This window comes from Periophthalmus magnuspinnatus, chromosome 8 (assembly GCF_009829125.3).
Source record: "Periophthalmus magnuspinnatus isolate fPerMag1 chromosome 8, fPerMag1.2.pri, whole genome shotgun sequence".
In the NCBI taxonomy this organism is placed as follows: Eukaryota; Metazoa; Chordata; class Actinopteri; order Gobiiformes; family Gobiidae; genus Periophthalmus; species Periophthalmus magnuspinnatus.
In genome coordinates this window covers 5208544-5232547 of record NC_047133.1, presented here as the reverse complement: position 1 = coordinate 5232547, position 24004 = coordinate 5208544, and the positions used below count along the sequence as shown (strand labels likewise).

The 24004-nt window shown below is 37.8% G+C and overlaps 1 protein-coding gene across 1 annotated transcript in view; it reads left to right on the top strand.

Annotated features, from left to right (window-relative positions):
• The window catches only part of mapk8ip3 (mitogen-activated protein kinase 8 interacting protein 3), a 31118-nt gene that overhangs the window by 4091 nt on the left and 3023 nt on the right, over positions 1 to 24004 (top strand). Inside the window, exons 2-30 of the mRNA XM_055223523.1 lie at positions 1489 to 1609; positions 1726 to 1796; positions 2708 to 2796; positions 3899 to 3922; positions 5282 to 5423; positions 6266 to 6494; positions 7373 to 7475; positions 8165 to 8283; positions 8804 to 8815; positions 9806 to 9863; positions 9938 to 10090; positions 10928 to 10985; positions 11060 to 11211; positions 11335 to 11391; positions 11480 to 11647; positions 12833 to 12959; positions 14171 to 14221; positions 15155 to 15244; positions 15885 to 16025; positions 16090 to 16255; positions 16446 to 16640; positions 17477 to 17654; positions 17801 to 17920; positions 19165 to 19245; positions 19354 to 19421; positions 19866 to 20014; positions 22087 to 22258; positions 22896 to 23009; positions 23577 to 23615. Of these exons, the coding sequence (XP_055079498.1) occupies positions 1489 to 1609; positions 1726 to 1796; positions 2708 to 2796; positions 3899 to 3922; positions 5282 to 5423; positions 6266 to 6494; positions 7373 to 7475; positions 8165 to 8283; positions 8804 to 8815; positions 9806 to 9863; positions 9938 to 10090; positions 10928 to 10985; positions 11060 to 11211; positions 11335 to 11391; positions 11480 to 11647; positions 12833 to 12959; positions 14171 to 14221; positions 15155 to 15244; positions 15885 to 16025; positions 16090 to 16255; positions 16446 to 16640; positions 17477 to 17654; positions 17801 to 17920; positions 19165 to 19245; positions 19354 to 19421; positions 19866 to 20014; positions 22087 to 22258; positions 22896 to 23009; positions 23577 to 23615 (3247 nt within the window). The remainder of the gene's footprint in view (positions 1 to 1488; positions 1610 to 1725; positions 1797 to 2707; positions 2797 to 3898; positions 3923 to 5281; positions 5424 to 6265; positions 6495 to 7372; positions 7476 to 8164; positions 8284 to 8803; positions 8816 to 9805; positions 9864 to 9937; positions 10091 to 10927; positions 10986 to 11059; positions 11212 to 11334; positions 11392 to 11479; positions 11648 to 12832; positions 12960 to 14170; positions 14222 to 15154; positions 15245 to 15884; positions 16026 to 16089; positions 16256 to 16445; positions 16641 to 17476; positions 17655 to 17800; positions 17921 to 19164; positions 19246 to 19353; positions 19422 to 19865; positions 20015 to 22086; positions 22259 to 22895; positions 23010 to 23576; positions 23616 to 24004) is intronic.

The following is a 24004-nucleotide window of genomic DNA, read 5'->3' as shown; positions in this document are numbered from 1 at the left end:
TTGCAACGTTGAAAAGCATTTCTTATAGGCGGATTACTGTTTTACAATATACTCCCATTTAGTTTCACGACGGTTTCACACATAGCTAAAACAAGGTAGCAGATTTACCAGCTTTGACACTATCTCCAAGTGTGATTTCTATTTGTGTCTCTGCCAATGACTCATACATGATCATCTGCATTAAGTGGGTCTAACACGGAAATAGGAGATAATGGTTTGTTGTGACCGCTGTACACTAGTGAGAAAAAAGGCTTTAAGAGCACAGAATACTTTTTAAAAAATTTACGATGTTTAATTTTGCCGTAATTATATTTTTGTGGTATTTTAATGTTCAGTTTATCACAATAAGATCCATTCACATAAAAATAAAAATAATGGGCTTAAATGGGCTTCATACATATTTAACGAGACTAATCCAGAACCAAAACATGGTGACGTAACTTGTCAAAATTGGGACTAAATCTGGAAGTGAACCAGAATTAGAACAGGTTCAAACTCGGTCTACATCTCGACTAAACCAGGACAGATAATGCAGCCGACACATTCAACCTTTTGTATATTGTAAACACATTTTCATAATTTGTTTTGCCTCTGTAAGAAAAAAAAAAAAACGTTCTCTCATTTTTCATTATGGATTCTATTTATTTGCTTTATATTTGTTCCAATATTTACCTAGCACATCTTGCCAACATCATTTTATCTGACAGTATCACATTAATTTTTGGTAAATCCCCAGACAAATTGGTTTCTCGTAGTGCCAAGGAATTTGCCAGTGGGCATGTTGTAAATCTGCTGCTTCGTAGTACCACTTCCAGGGTTGTTCTGGAGCCAGAGGATTACAGAATTACCAGTCGGCTCTTTTTCTACACTGAGAAAGAATGTCATTGTGAAAAGCTTAAAAAACAACAACACATAAACAAGACAATTTAAAGAGAAACTAAGTGGTGGTCTGTTTGCTAGCTTCAATTGGCTAACTTTGTAAATATGTCGTTAAGATATAATCAGCCATGTGATGCAAAGTACTGCACAGATGTCATCATTCAAATATTTAGTTTCTAATACACAAATTCATTATGATCAGTAAATATCCAGTGTTTTTTAGGATCAAAACACCAGATTCATGTGCGCTGAATTATAAAATATCTGAATAACCATATTGTTGCTTTTAAATATGCAAACAACTTAAATAATGGACCTTTTTATCCAATAAATATACTGTAAATTTGAATGTTTTATGTTGTAATTAATAGTCTAAATATGCTATCAAATGTGTATTTTTAGAGACACACAAAAAAGTGTGTTCTACTTAAACCTGAACAGTAAAAGTAGTGTAAATTAACAAATATATTTTCATTTTTATCAATATTAACCCACATTACAGATGAATAAAATACTTCTTGTTATGCAGATTACATATATTTGAATACGACTTTTAGAACAAAATATGTACTTCACATTTTAACCTATTCCTCTTCTGTCTCTTACCAGAAATTCATAGAGTTTGAGGATGCCTTGGAAGCTGAGAAGAAGGACCTCCAGGTGCAGGTGGAGTCTCTGGAGCTGCAGTCCAAACAGCTGGAGCTCAAGTCCAAGAACTACTGCGACCAGAGTCAGTTCACCAATCACTTCATTATTTTGATATAACAGATACATGGATATTCTCCCTGATAGTAAAACATATATTGTATCTATAATTTTGCACTTGATTTGTCCTCTGTCCACAAGTCACACGTCTGGAGGAGAGAGAATCCGACATGAAGAAAGAATACAACGCCCTGCACCAACGCCACACTGAGGTAAGAGCACAGCTTATACTCAAAAAATACTATCTAAAAATATTAATGACAAAGGGAGGATAGATTAGTAATAAGAATAGTAGCAGAAAATATGTGCAAATTAAAGCTGGACTGTGTAACTTCTCTGGTAGACGGTTGACAACCTGCTTTTCTCTGTGTAAATGTTATTTCTTTGCCTAAAATATTCCACAGCACGGCAATAAAATCCAACCTTGTATTAATTCAATTGTAGGTGTTTTTTATTGGTCAAAACTACCATGACAAACATTCTTTCTCACAGTGTTCACTTGGTCTAATGGTGTCACCTGCTTGTATCCATGGAGATAGATAAGTTAAATGGCATAATGTGAAATATTCCATAGAAAGGAGCAGGTGACGGACTCTCCACCAGAAAACTTATTTAACTGACCTTATTCCACCCCGCCCACTTTTGTTGTAAATGCCACTCAACCACACTGTGTTTGTCACTGCATTTCGGGTTAAATAAGAATCCCGTTCAATTCAAATGAAACGTTTTGCTGCTAGAATATGGTATAAAGTAGGTTTATTTTCGTCAAATGTTTTATGTTTATGTGCAACAACAAATCAACAATGCACCAATCCTCTGGGAGGCTTTTAAACGGCTTTGTAGTCCATATAGAACTTATTTGCTGCCAAGATTATCCCCATGAAAAATAATACAACCTAAAAGAGCGATGGCAGCGCTCACAGCAACTTCCAGAATGAGGTGGATAGTCCTTTAAGTAAAAATGTAGCTGGGGACCAATATACAGAGAGTGTTTGAGTTTGTAGATTTACTTGCTAAGAAACTGAAGAAAAGGACAAAGAACTTTTAAAACTAACTTCTAACTAACTAATTAAAACACTGCTGTTGTCATTTCACCTCAAACTTTGTAATTGCCGCCTCACAGATGATCCAAACCTACGTGGAGCACATAGAACGGTCCAAACTGCAACAGACGGGAAGCAACAGCCAAGAGGGCACTGGCTGCGGACGAACGTAAGATATTTTACTCCTTTTTACCGTCATATCATAATTAACCCTGTCAGTGTCAGTGTTGCTTTGTCTTGAATGTTTTTCATTAGATTAGGGCTGCATTCACACTACACACACCTCAACAAAATTCAGAATAAAAGTCTAACTTGAACACAGCCTGTAACAGTAGAAACATACATACATCCAGTAATTTGTACCACTTACTACACTTCAATTAGCCTTAATAAAGAATTACTTTGATAAAGACTTAATTCAAAATTAATAAATAGTATATTAAGATGATTCAGGTTTAACTACTTAAAATCTGAAGGTTGGAGTTAGGGTTTTAATTGAAGGTACGCGGCCAGATTATTCTTAAAAACATGAAAGTAATTAATTTTAAACAGTTTACAGTGGTCCAAAGTTATTTCTTACTTACCTTATACATCCCGATCATCCTAATTATTCTGTTTATAAATGCTTTCCCCAACCTCCAGAGGCCAAAGTGAGGTTTTTCCGTCACGATAATGCTAAAATAACTAGCATGCTAATGGCCACTTTTTGATCGTCGGACAATAAAATGCTTTTTAATCCCTCTATAAGCATTTTGAGCCTCCTAATTATTCACTGCAAGGCGTTTATAAGCACTTTCACAACTTTGAAAGTGAGGATTTGCCATCAGTTTGCACTTCCTGATTATCTGACAACAAAACGCTGTATAATTAGATGCAGATAATATACAGTGAATTTATTTTGACCTCAAGAGCTGCTTATACAATGTCTCTGTACTGGGGCAAATTTTGTTCAAATACACAGAAAAAAAAATCTGGTACAGGTCCAGTAGTTACTAAGACAGAATCATTCTTAGCAAAATACTGGATCATTACAAATTAAGTCAGTGTTCATGCTTTATTAAGGCCAATTAAAGTGTATTTATTATAGTTTTACCAGTATTTAATTTAATCCCAAAATTCCACACTCTATATTGTATCATCTGTGCTTGCTAACACATCAGATTACATGTTTGTAGTAGTTCTTGTTATTTGTCATTGCATGCTTCTCTCTGGTCACTGTCTAATAACATATATGTCTGGCTCACTCACTCTATGTGCTGTCGTGTGCACAGTCAACGCCATAAGTGGAGGAAAAGGTAAATTTAGCCTGGCCCCGGTACCATCCCTAAGCCTTTTTTTCCTTAAACCTGAATTGGCCTGTTGTGTTATCAGTTAACGATGCTTGCCCCAGCAATTGTATTAAAGTAACTCAGGAGTCTAAAAGCATTGTGAAATCAGTAAGTTGAGTCAGTTTTGCCCGCTTGCTCTTCCTCATTTGTGCGACTTGCTTGTCTGTGTGTTCTGTCTGTTGTAGTATAGACTTTCCATGTCATTGCATCATTTTAAACAAACTGGATAATATACTGCACAATGGGGGTGGGCAATATTATCAATGTTGGTATATTTTTGGGGGATTTTCCTGATAACCAGATGACAATGCTAATCAAGATAATGCTAATCCATGCTATCCATCAGGAATGTACTTATTTCTTCAGCTGAATGGTTAATTTTACCGCAATACTTCAAACGAGACATTTACGGGCGCTGCTATCACATTATCCTCCTGCTTCACAGAGCGTTTCTTGTCCAGTGTAATGCAAAATTACTTAATGCTATGTACACGTGTTTATTGACCAATGCAACAGTTTATTTACTATATATTACTAGGTATTTTATTGGAATTGTGCATGTGGATTTTATTATAATTAAACAGCTCCATGCAAGTACGTTTCATTTTGTCACTGACTTTGGACACACTTTTGTATTCAGTGTTTTTTCTTTATGTTTACCTTTTTCCACATTGTAGATACGTAGTGAAGAAATCAAATATGTGAAGCAATATGTATAGAAAAAGGTTGCAAAGAAAACTGTGTAATAACTCTTAAATATGTTTTATATTTTAAATTCAGATTCCCCAAAGCCCCAATATTCCTTTGCTTTCTGATAACTCTATACACTCTGGCCTTCTCTTACTGAGTTTCATGAGGAAGTCACCTGAAATGGTTTTCACTTCACAGGTGTGCCTTTTCAGGGTTCATTAGTGCCTTTTCAGGGTTCATTAGTGCCTTTTCAGGGTTCATTAGTGCCTTTTCAGGGTTCATTAGTGCAATGCCAAGAGTGCAAAAGAATAAAAGCAAAGTGTGGCTGTCTTGAGGAATCTAAAATCTTAATCATGTTTTTGGGTTATTTCACTTTTTTGTCTGCTATATTTCATATGTCTTCATTCATAATTCTGACGCATTTATGAGAATCTACAATGTAAAAGCTAATGAAAATATCAGAATAAAAACATGATATTAAAAAGTGTGTCCAAACCTTTGATTGGAAGTTTATATCTTTAGAAACCAGGTTGGATTTAGCTGCAAGTAATGTTGATTTTGCAGTTTGCTAATGACTTACAGTGACCAATAGCTTTTGTCCCTCTAACACTTCTCTTTTCTCTCCATTTGTGGCAGCAGCAAAGCGGACCGGCCTCCCTCGCTGAGCCTGTACCCCACCGGCGAAGGCATGGTACGTGGGGGTCTCGGGGGGGCTAGGACCGTGCCCGCCAAAGACATCTGGCAGGTCGGCAGTGACACCTTCAGCTGTGCCTATCAGGTGGGACCGTGCCTGTGTAGCGCCTCCATGCAGCCTGCAGACAGTGTGCAGTGAGAGGGGAGTGAGGGTCTGAACACCACTCCCCATAACCCGTGCCTGCTTGTGTCATTCTTAAGATAATAATAATGTAAATATAGTATGTTAAAGCTAAGATAATAGTTAGAGTATGTTGACCCAAGCAAGCAGCGGTGCTTTTTGTCCACAGTGTTTTGGAGAATTTGAGTGTGGCTGTTGGTGTTCTTTGGTGTCCTTTTTTATGTTAGTCTTATGTAGCTTTACTCTGTTTTCTAAGTATTTTTTAATTACTTTTTATGGTGTTTTTTTCTTTTTTTTTGCTTCTTACTGAAACGTGGGCAGTGATGCTTCTATAGCTTTGGTGTAAAGTGTAATGTGCTGCACAAGAGGTGGACATCTGTTTTTGGCAGGAAATTATGAGCTTGTGAAAACCTAATGACTCTTTTAAATTAACGAAAAGAGGAAATAGACTTTATATGATCCAAGAATGTGATTTGTGATCTGTCTCAGGACTAAATCTTAGGTTGCATGCATGTTTTACAATTTTTAGAGTTCAGATGGAGGGCAGGAGCCTTTCTCACTCCAGGGTAGATCTATTGTGAAAAAAAATTTTATTCTGACATTTTGACCCGTCCTCTGGCTCAGTTAGTTTGAATAGAATATTATTGTGTCATTTAAAACCAAGCAACAAGCTAGGACCTGTCCCCTACAAGCTCAACATAATATCACTTATGTCTTAGATACTCTACCCTCAATATGATACGATGCTTGGACCAATGTCACTTTTCATGGCTGACCGCTCAAATAAGCCTTTTTTATACCACAAGGAGGACGGGTCAGAGTCGGACTCTGTGGCCGCCACACCCAGCAGCACGGGAAGCAAGTCCAACACGCCCACCTCCTCTGTCCCCTCGGCAACGGTCACCCCCATCAATGAAGGCTTTCCCCCGCACGGTGACTTCGACATACGCACAGGGAACCGGCGCAAAGGGACCAAGAGGCTGAGCCGCAACATGGAGGTGCAGGTCTGCCAGGAGACCAAGAATGTCAGCATTGGTGAGAGCATTTATTAATTAAATCATTATTTTATCATATTTAATTTCATTTTATTTGGGCAGTACATATTAATGAACCTGTCATCAAGCAGCTTCAATATAAATATGCCAGAGTTGGTGCAATAGCTAGATATCAAACATTGTCCTAAGGCAAAGCAGGTAAACACTTCAATTATTCAACAACAACAGACACATTACTTGACAAGGCATGACTACATATAGAGTGTCATAACCAGGAGTGGCTTAAAGGTTTATTATGTAACTTTTCTGGTGGAGGGTCAGCTGTCTGCTTGTTGTCCATCTTACTTTGACTGAAATGCTCCACTGTCTGTCTTTAAACTTGTCTATATCCAGGAGATTAGCAAGTTGTTGTTTTTTTAGTTTTTTTTTATGGAGACTTGCAAGTGTTGCTCCCAACCAAGTTACAGGTTAGATCTGTGGAGAGGTGAACCCACTCACTTTAAAATGCATGGTTTAAAAGGCATTTATGAGCAATAAAAACACTTGTAATTGAAAAAAAAAATTCTAGATATAAATTTAATCCAGAGACATTTCTAGCAAATATACAGTAAACAAGGGCTAAAAGCACAATACACAATAGTTGATTATTATCTGACAAAAAAAGATCTTAAATGTCTTATTTTGTATTATCCAAAAAAAACCCCAAACAAAACAGATTAAGATGGCAAGATTAACTAACCACTATTCTACAAAGGCTATAATTCAATAGGACAATTAAGAACAGTGGAATCTTTGGGGACATTTTTTCACTCTGGAGCTTGACACAGTGAGTGAAGCATGGGAGATGGAGAGGCTGAGAAGGCTGATGGTTGTGCTGATGAATTCATGCTTAAAAAATACTAAATTTGCTGTTGACAGGAATGGGCAGCAGTGACGAGTGGACTGAGTTTCAGGAGATCATTGATTCCACCCCTGAGCTGGACATGTGCGTGGACCCGCGTCTGTACGGAGGAGGCAACAGGTCAGACTCAACAAAGCTCGAATTCAGTGATACAAAACAACAATATTTACATTTTCCACTCGCATTCATTAGCCAGTTTTATTTAATATGTGTTAGATTAAAATAATGTAAGCTTATTTTTTTATTCTTCATAGATCTTCATACTTCATAGATCTTCTTTAGACTAGTAATATTATCTTTTAAGTAGACTACAATAGATAAAGGCAAAAATTCACAGATAACTGAAAGCAAAAAGTATGATCAGTCAAATTACAATCACACATATAGTAGGACTGCTCAATTATTGGTATTACAGGTATTTTGGTCATTATTGAAATCACAATTATTTAAAACAATACTGTGGTTCTGTCAAGATTTTGCATGTAGAGAAAGAATAAACCGAAATACTTTTGTGACTCATGTTTTTTAAAAAGTAGATTTTGTAGTAGTAATGGCAGTTGTTGTTGTAGATTAGACAAGTAGCTTTGAAACAGGTTTTTAAGGTGAGAAAAGCAGCCTTGTCATAATTTATTTTCTTTGATTATACAGTTTTTTGTAATTGATTTGAAATTATAATCGCGATCATGATTAAAGTACAAAATTACTTGTACAGCCCTAGTACACAGATAAGATCACGTCTACAAATAAACTTAACAACAGCCTAAATGGCACATACCTTATTTAAACATATATTGTCCGTCGTGTTTCAGTCCCTCTCAGGGCATTGTCAACGAAGCTTTTGGGATCAACACTGACTCTCTCTACCACGAGCTCAAAGATGCCAAGTCTGACGTGATCGGAGATGTAGATGCCGGCGCAGAACTTCTAGGTACAAAACCAACTCCTCACCTTTAATAGAATATGAAATGACAGAAATGGGACAGAGGCATGTGAGCGGTGAAATGATTTGCAGTTGCTTTGCTGTTTGTTTTTTTAGGTTGTTTTAGCCAAGCCCCTCTCTGCATGTTGTCCAGTGGATGACACACATGCATTACATTTTAACTCTCTGCACTGTGCTGTTGTTTTATATTGTTGCATACTGAATGAATGAGTTTTATTCGTACAAAACAAAGTAACAGGTATTGCATCAGACATTTAGTGAGAATATTTTTACTACAAAATAGAGTATAACAGGCTAATATTTAGGATTTCCTTTTTTTGTGATTAAGTAACATATTTTTATTTAAAGACCAAACTACACTTATCAATATGTTTCTTAAAATAATTTATAGGTTGACATTTTTTGTGTTCTAGTTATTTTTGTTTACCCCACAAACAAAGCACAAAAAGCTCTAATCTGTTATTTTCTGTTCCTTCCCCTTACGTGCTTCTGTTGGTGACGCCCATAGGTGAATTCTCAGGTGTGTATGAATACCTTTTTTGTTCAATTAAAATAGAACGTTTTCACAAATGTTGGCCTTGTTAGTTATTAAAGATTTGTGTAATGCACCTCTCACTGATTTTAACACTGCTTATTGGCACCGTCTCACAATCTTGTCTGTCCTTTTCTTCTCTCGCTCCTTCACCCTCTACTTCTCTGTCTATTTGGCTTCCAGTCCGTGACGATTTCTTCGGTAAGGCAAAAACAGGCCTTGAAAATGAACGCTGTTCTTGTTGTCTTTGGAAAACAGTGGCTTCACTCACTTTTGTACCTGCTCATTCATAAACTTTAGTGGGCTGTTATCATTAATTGATCTTTCACAATTAATGATTATGGCCCTGAACAGAAATCATCGTACACTGTGAGCTGAACCTACAAAAGTAGCCTGGCCAGTCAGAATAACTTTCTTATTGGAGTCTAAATGGACAAGTCTGGTATTGCTTTGTTGAATGTAACTTCAAGGTGGAATCGGCACAGAATAAACCAATCAGAGACAGTTCATATTTTTATTTCTAAATCCAGATGTGGCAAAACAACTCTGGGCTGTTGGTCTTGTTCGTCAGAAACATCACTATAGCACCAAAGATTGACGAGCAAGAACAGTTTGGAAGAATCTCAACCTCTATGAAGCAACACCAGACTGAATTTATATGGAATACAAAAAGAGAGCTGCTCTGTCTAGCCAGACTAGCTAATTATCTTACACTAAAAACAGTAGCTCTGTCATTTTCCTCGGCAAAAACACATCCCCTGCTAACACTTTCAGTTTGAAAATCTCAATGTCCTTCATGTCTCTTCCGTTTAAAGCAATTTGTGTGCTTGGCTTTTGTTGCTTGCTGCTTGCACATAAAATGACAAACTTTACAATACCACCATTGTTCTCCCGACTGGTTTAGAAAGTGTTAGCTGGGTTATATTTTTGCTTGCTATGAATATTATGTTGATGAGTGACATATTGTGGTTGTTGCAGGAATGGGCAAGGAGGTAGAGAACCTACTAACAGAGAACAAACAACTCCTAGAGACCAAGTAAGTCACCCAATTTTTCCCACCTACATGTTAAATAATTACTCATAATCGTAACATCTTTTTGCATTTGATAGAAATGCTTTGAACATAGTGAAGAATGACCTTATTGCCAAAGTGGATGAGTTGTCAGGGGAGCATGAGGTGCTGAGAGAGGAACTGGAGGCAGTGAGACAGTCCAAGAACAAAGTGGACGCCCGAGTGAAGGAGCTGGAGGAGGAGCTAAAGAGGTACCTCCACAACACTGCTGTCACTGTGCCGAGCAGTAACCCAAAGCCTTTTTTACATGAGGAACGTCACATGTGTAGCCTAGAAACACGCACAAAAGAGAGGGAACGTGAGAGGTTGGAGTGATACCAACATAAAGGACGGCATTGTTGAAGGACGGAGAAATGTTTGAAATGGTTGGGACAATCTTTTTTGCCCATAGACAAAAAGAATATTTGCCCACTGAAGTAAAAAACATTTGTGGCAAGTTCTACATAGTTTTTAATGTGTATAGTAAACTTAAAATTGTGCGGTCAAGCAATTCAACTCTTAACAGTAGCTACTAGTCATATTTGTTGGTCTTCATTCTGAGTTAGGATTAGGAACGATCATATGACCTTGAAATACAGTAAACATTACACAAATTACACACTTACTATTGATAATAATAATGCATCTGATTTATAAAATGGACCTTGAGATTCAAAGACAGTTTACATATGATTCATTCACTCTTTACTCAGTAGTGGTGAGATACTATTAGCCACAACTGCCCTGGGCTAGTCTGATGGAAGCGAGGCTCCCAGTCTGCGTCATTGGCCCCTCTTACTCACGCACACACTGCATTTATACATAGGGAATGTTGGTGTGTCTTCCCCAATGACAACTGAGAATGGAACAGCGCTGGTGATGTGTACAATAATAACATTTATACCTAATATTTGTTGGAATCTTTACATTTTAGTACAGAGAAATTTATAGTCAATATGTCTGTTTCACATTAACACATTTCAAAATATACAGTAGAAAATCCTCAAAGTAAATTAAATATGTTGCATAACATTCATATCGTTTTTCAGACTACGAGCAGAGGCGCTGGGAGCTTCTAGAGACTCAAAGGATGAATGTGGGGATGATGTGAGTAGCTTATACTTTGTACTGTGTTTTGTTTCGATGACAGAACTGATAACTACATGTTGGTTTGTATCCAGTTCTCGTCCCCCATGCAGGACGGAGACATGACTATGACCCAGAGGAGGCGCTTCACTCGGGTGGAGATGGCCCGGGTGTTGATGGAGAGGAACCAGTACAAAGAGAGGCTGATGGAACTGCAGGAGGCCGTGCGGTGGACAGAGATGATCAGGTCAGCTCACACACTCAAACACTGATTCCACTAAATGCAGCTCTGCTCCACTGCACTGTAGCCCACGAATCACTAAAGAAATTTTGGACCACACAAATTTATCCTGTCTCAATTTCTCCTCAGGGCATCTCGGGAGAGCCCACCAATTCAAGAAAAGAAGAAGTCTACCATCTGGCAGTTGTGAGTTCCTACGAATATAACCACTTTATAATTATGTATTGTATTATAATAACAAATATGATAATACTCTTTTTCTCTCCACCACCAGCTTCGCTCGCCTGTTCAGCTCCTCGTCCAGCCCTCCCCCGGTCAAGCGTCCGTACTACAGTGTGAACATCCACTACAAGTCCCCCTCTCCTGCCTTCTCCCAGCGCCGCAGCCACACCATGTGCCAGATCTCCACCTCCAACCGCACACTCGAGTTTTTCCCCGAAGAGTAAGCAGCCGATGTCCTTCTGTTTTTGTTTTTGGTGTTTTTTATAACTTCATGCTTTGGTCTGAATGCCCACTGCTTCTGCTAGCATGGACATATGTTCAGGGTACTCAGTTGTAGTAATTGAAGAAAAAAAATGCATGGCATACTGAATGTGGCCACTTTTGAAAATGCCACTCACTTCTTTGCTAGTTGTGCTAGAATTTGAATCTATTGATTTACTTTTTTGCATTTTACATTTGCTAAAAATTATATTTTAGTTGTCAATAGTCCCCTCAAAAACACTGTACTTTTTGCCAATCAATTTCTGCTGAATATTTGGTGAGAGAATTAATTGTTTTGAATAATTTTATTTTTATAAATTCTTAAAGTTAAAATATCAGTTCAATCGTGAGTGCCCAACAGAAATTGGAGGGAACCCAATCCTGTCTGTTTCCTAATATTTTAAGTCAATTTAATGACACATTTCTTTGCAGAAGAACATTTTCATGTGGTTTAGCCCTCGACCTGCAAATGCACATTCATTTTGGCCGACCGAGGAAAACACTTTGAGCACCTCTGCTTTAAGTAGTGTTCTCTGGAATAATAAGATACATTATCTAACTTTTGTAGTGGAGGGTTCGCCATAGACTTGTATCCATGGAGAATGTTCCACAGTATGGCATTAAGCATATCTTTCTTGCATTCATTCATTGAGTTTAACTATCCATGCAGAAGATAAATACGTTTAATGCCATATTGTGTAACATTCCATCCATAACAGAAAAGCATTAACATCTCCATGGAGACGAGCAGGGGGCAGGCCTTCCATCAGAAAAGCTACATAGTATTCTTTTAAAAAGTGATTTCATACAATACAACAAGCGAAAACTACAATTTATTTTATGGGGAGGAATTTTGCCTAACAGAGGACTTATTTTTTATTACTAATGACGAACACTGAGACAATATTGTTCTGTCATAATTGCTCTGCTTTATCTTTCTTTTGAATAACTTTTGGGAGCTCTTTTGGTGCCTTGCTGCTGGCTGGGTGCGCTGCTATGCTAACGCTTGGTTCTTTTCCTCCCTCTCCCCTCTTTCCCTCCCCTCTCCCTCTCCCATTCCTCTCCTCCTCTCTTCCCCTCCTCTTCCCCTCCCTCCTCTGCTTGCTTGCAGACTTGCCAGTAATGGTGTTGCGTCTCTCCTCAGTGACTCTGCCCTAATGACACGCAGAGAGCAGAGGCGGGAACAGTACCGCCAGGTCCGTGAGCACATGCGGCGTGACGACGGCATCATGCAGGCCTGTGGCTGGAGTGTGCCCTCCAGGTTCAAACAGGTACAAAATAAAGAGTGAAAAGATCATATGCATTACATTCTGGATTTTTAAGTTACTTACCTGGAAATAAAATAGCATACCTGTTTTATTGACTTTTTTACATCTAGAGAGAGGCAAATGAAAACCTTCACCGTTGTAATTGAAACTGTATTCCTCATATTTCTTTATTTATACAGGGAGAGCCCTATGAGAGTACCAGGCTCTCTTTCTCATGTGCACTCTTAAAAAATACAGAGTAATAAAAACAAACAAGACAAATAACTACATAAGTCTATTTAAAACTTTAAAAACAGGTCAGATTATTAAAGTGCATTTTTACCAGTTTTGCATGTCCTTGAAATTTATAATATTTTTGGGAAGCAAAATAACCAAAAGCTTTTTTCCCATTACTGTTCTAGAGCAGCCAATTTTTAGACATAAACAATCATGAGATTTCAAATGAAAAGTTCCTGTATCAAAGTTCAAGTTCAACAAACAAGTGAGATATTCAGGCAGTCCCTTATAAATACATTTAAAACAGTGTTCTCTTCTGACAGATTGTGATGGCGAACCTACTTTTTCATAGAGTGAACAGTGACGGGTTTTAAATTCATCACCTGTTATGAAACAAAGGGCTGAAAGAGTGAATCTAAAAGTTTCAAAAATAGAAGCTGAAGTCTGCATGTGTATTATATCTCCATAATCTAGTATAGAAATAAAGGTTGCTTGAACAATTTCTTTTTTATTTGTTTTATTATTATTTTTTTTTATATTTATAGATGGTGACTCCACAGTCCATGTGCCATTTAGTGCATAGATTTGTAGCTTGTGATAATAAACAATTCTTCTGAAAGTTGGTAGCAGTATTACTGGTAGGTTACAATGCTGTTACCACTACAGCCTGTGAAAACTAAGTAATTTTCAGTAGCACAATAATTGTAGTACCAATAGTGATACTAACGCCAAATGCTTTCATTGTTTTTCAGATGTTAACACTTCAGCTCTGTCATAAGAAAGTGTTCTGTACTTGCATAAGTTCAGTGTAATGATGAAACATTATCATGTGTCTTAGCCCTAAGATCCCTAGGCTCTTATTATGGTTTAGGTTAAAGTTAGGCAAGTAATAATAAAGGTTAAGTTTAGGATAAATCTTCAGGAAATTTATGTAATTAATGTACTGTCAACAAAAAGTATGATAGGGCAGGTGTGTCTAACTGTTAAGTGTCCCACAGAATGGTGCACAGGCCGACAGTGCTCCGGACAGTGCCCAGAAGAGACCGCAGGCAAGTGAGACCGACAGAGTACAGCATGGGCCTACCTGCTTTCTCCTGCTTTAACCCCTTTAACCTCCAAAACAGAGATACTAATCAACAGTATTATGTCATCTGAACTTAAACAATATATAAGAAATGCATGAAAGTGAAGAATAATAGGGTTTTTTTTAAGCATTGCCTGATACCAAGTTATGTTAATCTTTACCAATAAGTAATTTATCAGTGTGAACAGACCTTTAATTTGACCTCTGTCTGTCTCAATCTGCCCTTCTATCCTAAATGCTTTATCCTAATGTAAAAACTATCTCTATGTGTATATGTGTATATACATACATACACATACGCACACATACAGTGGAAACCAGAAGTTTACATACACTGAAAAAAAAAAAAAGACAGATATGGATTTATATGTCCCAAAGCATACTGCCAAATTGGTTACAAAGTGGCTTAAGGATAACAAAGTCAGTGTTTTGGAGTGGCCGTGACAAAGCCATGATTTCAATCCTATTGAAAATGTATGGACAAACCTGAAAAGGCATGTGCGAGCAAGCCGGCCTACAAACTTGGCTCAGTTACGCCAGTTCTGTCACGAGGAATGGGCCAAAATTCCTGCCAACTATTGTGAGAAGCTTGTGGAAGGAAATATAAAACATTTCACCCAAGTCAAACGGTTTAAAGGAAATGGTACCAAATACTAATGAAATGTATGTAAACATCTGACTTTGAAGAAAGTCATGAAAAATTGTCTAAAAAAATTCTTCCTTGGCATTTATAGAAATTATTTTGGTAAACTATTTTGGTAAATATATATAAATATATATATATATATATATATATATATATATATATATATATATATATATTACATGGCGTATCTTAAACAATGTACTGTAAAGTGTATGTTTTTATTTATATATCTACCTTGACTCCTTTATTTAGGCAACCAATGAGAAAGAGGACAACCGCATCAAGAATGTGCCTGTGCCGGTCTACTGTCGCCCTCTGGTAGAAAAGGACCCTAACAGAAAGGTGTGGCTCAAATATTACTATTAACATTACTACTAAAGGAGACATAGGCTAAATTCATTGACAGCCTAAAACATACCGGGTATATTTTTCCATCATTTTCACTACGACCTCTGTTAGACATGGTAAATGTTAATTCAAAATTATTTAAGGGCACATTCTATAAGATTTGAAATTTTGCCATGTTAAATTAACAGAAGTGGGTAGAGAGGCCAAGTAAAGGTACGGAGTTGTTTTGTTCCATGCACACAAACCCTGCATATTTGGGCTAAGATCTTCTCTCAAACAGAAAACACTTTCACCTTGTGATGCTATGTGGTTATGCAGGAAGTGCTATACTGTGTTTTTGAACTCCATACATTAGAATCATTTGGATCATTTCAGTCCTGAAATTGCCTATCTCTAAAGGTAAAAGGAGATGTTAACTTGAAAACAACCGGTTCATGACATCACAAAGTGGAACAGAGATTTTGAGCTTTGGAAATATAGACAGATTAATAATAAAGTGTTAATCAGACATGTGAATGAAACAAAACACAACTCCAGATATGTTTTTAACTCCAGGTATGTCATGGGTTAAAGCTCACAAAAATCTATTTTACATAATATAGAACCTTTAAACTTGTATCTTCTGTCTGCTCAGTTGTGGTGTGCAGCAGGCGTGGACCTCACTGGATGGAGGGCCAACCAGGACACCATACTCAAAGCCTTAAACAGTAATGGAGACCCTCTGAACGCAGAGGAGGACGAAGCAGATAAGAAGAACAGCCCAGAGAAGAGAAAGGTACATGTTTTTTGATTGTATTTTTGTTTAATTCTTGTATTAAATCTTGTTCTGTTTTGTCCAGCCAAAGGAGCTCCAGGAGACAGACTCGATGAACAGTCGTGTGTGGATCCTGACCAGCACACACTCGGCCAGTAAAGTGGTCATCATCGATGCTAACCAGCCTGGCTCCCTGGTCGACCAGTTCAACGTCTGCAATGCCCACGTGCTCTGCATCTCCAGTGTGCCAGGTCAGACTGTACAATGGCATGGCAGCTTTAAACAGGATATTATGAGAATCTTATTGTTTTCATCCTGTTTAACTGAAGGGGTGGAATTTGTTTCAAGTATGGAGTGAATGAATGAACTAATTAATCTGGTTTAGTAATTTACTTAATAACACTGTCAGTCTGTTAATTTTAAAATCGTCTGTGCTTGCAGCTGCTAGTGAGAGCGACTACCCCGCAGGAGAGATCGTGTTAGACCCAGGAGACGGCTCCATGGGAGGGGACGACTCGGGCAGTGTGGAGGGGATGCTAGCTGGGATCACGCTGGTTGGCTGTGCTACAAACTGCAGCGTCGCTCGTAGCAACTGCTCCTCACGCACTGATACGCCTATTCAAGACAAAAACCAAGGTATGTGTCTTAATTGGTTTTCTGTCATCAAAATAATCCAGTGAATAGGATTTGTTCCAGTCAAGAGATAACATTCTGAGAAGACTTTAGTTTAAATATAGAATGGAGGATTGTTCAAGATTCTACGATTTAATGTGTCTTGAATTTTGTATTTGTAAAGTTGTTGTTTTTTTTCCATTTTAGCCTTAAAATATTATTTATTTAGCTTATTTATTTAGTAATGGAGTCTTGTTTTAGTCTTGTTAGTTCCAGTTTAGTCCTGGTTGGTCTAATTTATATCTTGGTTGGAAATTGTAAAAAGTTTTAGAATTACTGCACTAGATTACCTACTCTAGATGCTCCAGATAAATAAAGGTTAATTAAATAAAATATGAATTATTATAGTGATTTTCTTGATCCGATCACTAATAAACAATAAGCAAGTGCAACATTTTGGGAAGTTATTTTTTGCTTTTTATTTTGCTGATTGGACACTGAGGCCTTTAGAAGATACCATTAAGTTAGGTGCAAATTTTAGTATAATGTAAGGCCATTATATCTCCTCTAGGCAAAAAGTTATAAAGTAATGTTAAGTATGTCAATCTATCAAAAACACGACCAACCATTTAATTTTATATTTGTTTTATTAGTGTGTACTAATTTGATGTACATTCAGATAGGTTTTGCAGAAAATCCAATAGCTCAAAGTAGCTATAGTAGAACTGTATAGTAAAGTGTATTAGTATTCAACATTAGAATCTACTAGCATTTTAGCTGGTTGACTTGGTTTATTGCCCCATTAAGTAACACTAACCCTAGTCCTCCATAAAATAATAATTTTCTATTTTTTGTCATAGCTCCTGTTGCTCCACCTAGCAGTGCTAAAATCCACTCAGCCCAGTCTGCAGAGGAGGCCACAGAAGCCACAGAGGTCCCAGAGTCTACCCCCAACCACACTGGCTCAGGACCACCAGGACCCTTCACTGAGCATGTGTTCACAGACCCCCAGCCCCGTCCTGCCGACTCCTCAGACAGGTACAATAATTCTTCAAAGGTACGGCCTTTAGAATTATTATTAATTAAATTAATAATAATTAAATTAATTATTCAGAATTATTATTGATTATTATTATTGTTTGTAAGATTTGCTGGTTAACTGTCATAAACATTGTTACTGATAGGAGCTCAGAACGGTCCAAAGAGGAGACGTCTCATTCCACTGATACAGAACACGGAGGAGAAGAGACCAAAAACTACACTAGTGTTGCGCCAACTATGTGGCTAGGAGCACAGAATGGCTGGTAAGTGTTAGCAATTAAAGGGAAAATTTGTATTTCAAATAAGCATGGCCTTTATAAATCACAATTATAATGCTGATTTAGTGTTAATTACAAAAACATTGAGCACGATGGACAAGTTTGTTGTGTTATGTTATAATGTGTATAATGTATAGTGTGTTAGAATTACCGACAGATAAGTGTGTGGATGCAAAACAACTTTCTTAAGATAAACTCAAGCTCTTTGGCCCACAGAAACATAGAGAAAGAGTCAGCAGTCACCTCCAGTCTCTCTCTCTAAAACCTTCAAATCAGGCTAGAAATCTAGGGGTAAAAATGGACTCAGACTTGAACTTTAATAGCCACATCAAATCAATAATAGCTGCAGCTTTTTACCATCTAAAACATTGCAAAAATCGAAGATATACAATCAAAACCAGACTTGGAGAGACTTATCCGTCCATTTTTCTACTGTACATTAGACTACTGTAACGTCCTGCTCACTGGCCTCTCCAAACAAGTAGTAAGACAGCTGTAATACATCCAGACACTGCTGCTTAGGCGCTGACTAGGACCAGTAAGTACGAGCACATAAGTCCTGTACTCAGGTCTCTGCACTGGCTCCTGTGGCTCAAAGAACAGACTTTAAAGCAGCTCTGCTTGTCTCACGCTCTGAGAACTTCAGGGACCGGCCTCCTGCTGGTGCCCAGAGTCAGGAATAAACGTGGGGAATCAGCATTTCAGTTTTATGCAGCTAAAACCTGGAACACTTTGTCTGAAGATGTGACACAGGCCTCTGCTTTGACAATGTTTAAATCCAGGCTCAGAACAGCTCTGTTTAGTTGTGCATATGACTGAAAGGGTTTATTCTGCAGACTTCTCTTTTAATGTTAATTTCATGATGATTATGTGGAGTCCCTGCAGCTCAATGAGTGAATTCTGGAGGTCCTTCACATGAGCCAGAGCCTGTCCAAATACTGACAATGAGAAAAAACTTGTATGTTTCGTCTATATGCAGGTTAAGGCACTGGCAACCCATGTTCAGTTGTGATTGTTGTACTTTTTTAAACCAGTAAGAGAGCAGACTACCATACATATCCCCCTGTTTATTGTAGAACTGTTCAAAGATTATTACAGTACAACTAAAATGACCTACCCTGACAAATGTTTACAATTAGTTTTAGTTTAACCCCATTAAACCTGTTTCATCAACAATATATGGCAATATATAAAAATGATAATAAGTATATCGTATTCTTTCATTCTAGGCTCTATGTCCACTCAGCGGTCGGAAACTGGAAGAAGTGTCTACACTCCATCAAGCTCAAAGACTCAGTGCTCAGTTTAGTGTAAGAACCACCAGTACTTATACTTCAACTAGAACAGCTTTTTTACAACATAATCCTGTATTAAAATTTTAAAAGCCTCTTTAGCTTACATGTTTCTGTATTTTCCAGTCATGTCAAAGGTCGTGTGCTGGTAGCTTTGGCTGATGGGACGCTGGCCATTTTCCACCGAGCAGAAGGTAGTTGCAGTTTCATCATCCATAATATTTATCTAGTATAGTTTAGTATAATAATTATCTAGTATGTTGTCTTAGTCAGTGCATTTTTATTTTAAGCATTCTTATTTTATTTATATTTTTAAGTGTTGCCAATCTACATATATTTCAATAACTTGCAAACATGTTACTTTTGTCAATTACAATAGTTAGATTAGCTCACTTGGTAGAGAGCAGACTTTCTTCCACTAATCCATCGGGTGACTGTTTAATCCCTCTAATCACACTGCCGTACTGCAATTATGCTCTTGAGCAAGACTCTTCTTCCAGCTTGTGTGAAATGATTCCTGCACATAGTAACCAGCCAAATAAACATTGCTACTTTTCCTTCAACATGTAGTTTCTGAAATTTGATATCTTTTCTAATCTATTAACATTAACTCTACTCTTAATCTTAATCTCAAACAGACGGTCAATGGGACTTGTCTAACTACCATCTGATGGACCTGGGCCGGCCTCATCACTCCATCCGCTGCATGGCTGTTGTGCACGACAAGGTGTGGTGCGGCTACAAGAACAAGATCCATGTCATCCAGCCCAAGAGCATGCAGATCGAGGTATGTTACGTTTCCTCACAAAAGTCAAAGGTGGAGAATTTAATAGGGAATAAAGTGTATGTTTATCAAGTTAAATACTATGGTGAGCTCTACTGAATGAATGGGGAAATATTTCACTAAAAACTCCAATGAGCCAACATTATTTACATGGAAAAAAGTGTTACCAATTGTATGTTTTAATATTTGGTAACACTTGATTTCAGAATTGTGTGAGTGAAAAGGACATTTTTTTCCTCCCCATATTTAATTAGCATATTTTAATACTCATCACACATCACGCCAGTTACCCACAAAGCCCCTCAAGGCTCGGTGCTCGGTCTCCTCTTCTTTATTTAATTGTCGACGGCGACCACAGTCAACTGTATCTCTCCACCAAAACCATCACCCTGCTATCATCACGACCCTCTCAAACTGCATCTCTGACATAAAATCCTGGATGATAACCAACTTCCTCAAACTTAAATGCAACAAATCTGAAATCATCACTCCCAAATCACTTTTCCCCTCTACACAGAATTTCACTCTCACCATAGACGCACTCTCACACAGTCACTCCGTCAGCTCAGATCAGATCAGAAATCTCTGCCTCATCGTCAACCCCACCCTCTCCTTCAGACCACAGCTGCCACATCACCAAGACTGCTTTCTTTGACCTCTGTAACATTGCCCACCTCCGCCTGTCCCTCTCCCTCTCTGCTGCTGAAACTCTCATCCACGCCTTCGTCACTTCCAGACTTGACTATAGCAATAGCCTCCTCTACGGACTTCCCTCCAATGACCGTGAAAAATGTTAGTGTTCAAAACTCTGCTCCTCCACACCCCACTGATGTTGCCCAGCCTCAGCGCCCCTCCGACCATCTCCAATCAGCTGACTCCAACCTCCTCACTTCCACAATCAAACTAGAAACTCAGACACACTAAACACCTTCAAAAGACAGCTCTAAACTCACCTTTTCCTCATAGCCTATAACCCTCACACATTACTGCTTCCTCACTACTTGTATTGTTTGTCCTGTCCTTGTTTTGTGTTGCACTTTTGTGAAGCGTCTTTGAGTTACTGTGAAAAGAGTATGCATCATTAGGCCTGAGCGTCACAAGCTGGCGAAGGCCTGTTAGTATCATAAGGCTGTTTGAAGCAAGTAGAAGTAGGTAATGACAAGAAATACAGAATATTATGGCAACGCCGTCTGTTCAACCAGATGCCATATTTAATTAAAACCGGACTCAGCAGTTTTTATAAATATACTTTTACGAGCTCCTCCTAATCTCAAGTGGTGGGGCATCAAAAGTTATTAAAATTTTTGCCACAAGTCTTATGGTCACTGTCAGCAAATCAGAAAAATTGCACGTAATTTTTTTAAGTAATTTTTTTTTTTTTTTTTTTTGTTTTTTTTACAGATTTCTTCCATTTGCACATACAAACACCAATTTCAGTGAAATTTGAATCAGTGCTTCCTTAAAGCTACTTAATATGAAAAAAATTATAATTATTATAATTATTATTCATTTGGCACATTAGTCCCATACAGATTAATATGAGGAGAAAAAAAATGTAAGAAATTTTGCACAAAATTAAATTTTGGCATCCGTAGGTGCAGGCAAGGGACAATCATTGCCGCTTGCTGCTATATTTATTATTTTTTATTATTATTACTAATGTGTTTTTAAAAAGCCAATTGTAAATATGTACTGTACATTTTTGCCTCTTGTAAAATATAAATCAATTAATATCTGTTTTTCATGGTCAATACCAATACCAATTGGAAGCATTACAATTGTGACTAGATTTGTGATTTATTAGATTCTGTTCAAAGATCAGATTTTAAATGCCTAAACGTCTAGAAGATCTGACCAAAAAAAAACAAAACAAAAACAGAAATATGAACTAATACAAGAATCAGATTTCACAAAATGTTCTGTTCTAAACTACAGGGTTAGCAGTGTGTATACAGAATAAGACGAAGAAGAAGGATATTTTGTCATTTGTAGAGGAAATTATGTTATTTGCCATTAATCTTGCAGCCCTAGTAAAAATATTGTTTACAATGTGTGTGAATATGATTGTGTTGCAGAAGTCGTTTGATGCTCACCCACGCAGAGAGAGTCAGGTGAGGCAGCTGGCCTGGATCGGAGACGGGGTGTGGGTGTCCATCCGGCTGGACTCTACGCTGCGCCTCTACCACGCACACACACACCAGCACCTGCAGGACGTGGACATTGAGCCTTACGTCAGCAAGATGTTAGGTGAGAATACTCACGAAGTATTAGAAGAGACATTATTGGCAAAATTGACTTGAATTCCTTTTTGTTTAATTTAAGTGTTGTCAAGTACTCATTTTATTTAAATTGGGTTGTCTACTTTTGAAAAAAAAATTGAACTCTTTAGTGAAGCAATTGAAACCATTAATAAATATTCATGCTGATAATGTTTTATTTTAAAATACCTAACTCTTCATTGTTATTGGAAGTGGCGTCTGACACTTGGATAAAATGTCCCTGATCTGTGGGGTACCCCAGGGGTCAATCCTGGGACCCCTTTTGTTCAGTCTCTACATGCTGCTTTAGGTCAGTTAATACGCAGCAATAATGTGTCCTACCACAACTCTGCAGATGACACTCAGATCTATGTCTCACTGCAGCAGGTGAATATGGACCAGTGGATTCACTCTGCCACTGCATCCAACCTGCCTTGCCTTAATACATGTATTCAAAACCATGCATTCAAAAGTGAAAGAGCTGTTAAAGAGCTGATAATTTTTCTACATGTATTGTCTTATCAAATGCAGTGCCAAAATAAAGTATATATAACAGCTTTATTCACAACAATTCACTGTTCATTGCTAAAAGCCACTCAGACAGTAATTCTCCACATATTCTGCAGGTACTGGGAAACTCGGCTTCTCCTTTGTGAGGATCACAGCTCTTCTAATCGGAGGAAACCGCCTCTGGGTTGGCACCGGAAATGGTGTGATCATCTCCATCCCTTTAACAGAAAGTAAGTCAATAGTTCAGGACAAATACAAATACTTTAAAGATAATTGAAATAGTAAAATACTTTTGTTTTGGGAAGATTTAAGAGTTTGGGGGATTTTGTGACATGTATAAAAACACTTTGCTTGGTGGTTTATTTGAATCTTAATAAAATAAGATCTCTTGAAATATAGTTTTTATAGTTTTTTTTAAGGATGCAGGTATTTCTCTAATCAATCAGTCAATGTGTATGTAGTTTCGTGTTAATGTTCATTGTTTTCAGACAGAAGAATGTGATGATGATGTTCCCCTCTCAGTTGGGGCAGGCACCATTATTCCAGTATCCCACCAGTATTCATTTAATAATACGGCAATCCCGTAAGAAATACTTAAACGTTAAACTCCGCCGTACTATATGATATTGCAAAGCCTTCTAAAAACAAGCAGTATATTTCCGCATACTGTACTCTCCTCCCTCCTTATCCCTGTGAGAGCCCTGTCCTCCTCTCTGCCTTCCTCTATGTCCCCTGTATGAACCAGTATTACTGCAGCCTCTCCTTCTCCTCTGCTCTCCTCCCCTCTGCCTTCACAGCTGTGGTCCTACACCGGGGACAGCTCCTGGGTCTGAGGGGTAAGTGGGAGTGCTCTGGTCTCCTCCTCACATGGTCCACCATTTTTACCTTGGTTCCTCACCCGCATATTTCAGTTAAAAGAGGAGTACTGTGTCATGGCTTGGATTGTATATTTTTTGGTTTTGAGTGTATCGACCGTGCAACTACCAGGCATAATATTGTGACCACTAAGATTTGATTTTTGGGGGTTTTGATTGCCTTTCTGCATTTAACTCACCTTTCAGCATCACTTGGGTAACCTGTTCATTTTTCCCATATACAAACTAATAAGTGAATGAATCAATAAATACATATTTTTTTGAAAGCTTGCTTGGGGCTAATCAGCTGTGTGATAACTAATTACCACAAAACCTATAATTTCATTTAAATCTGGTTCTGAAACTTTAAC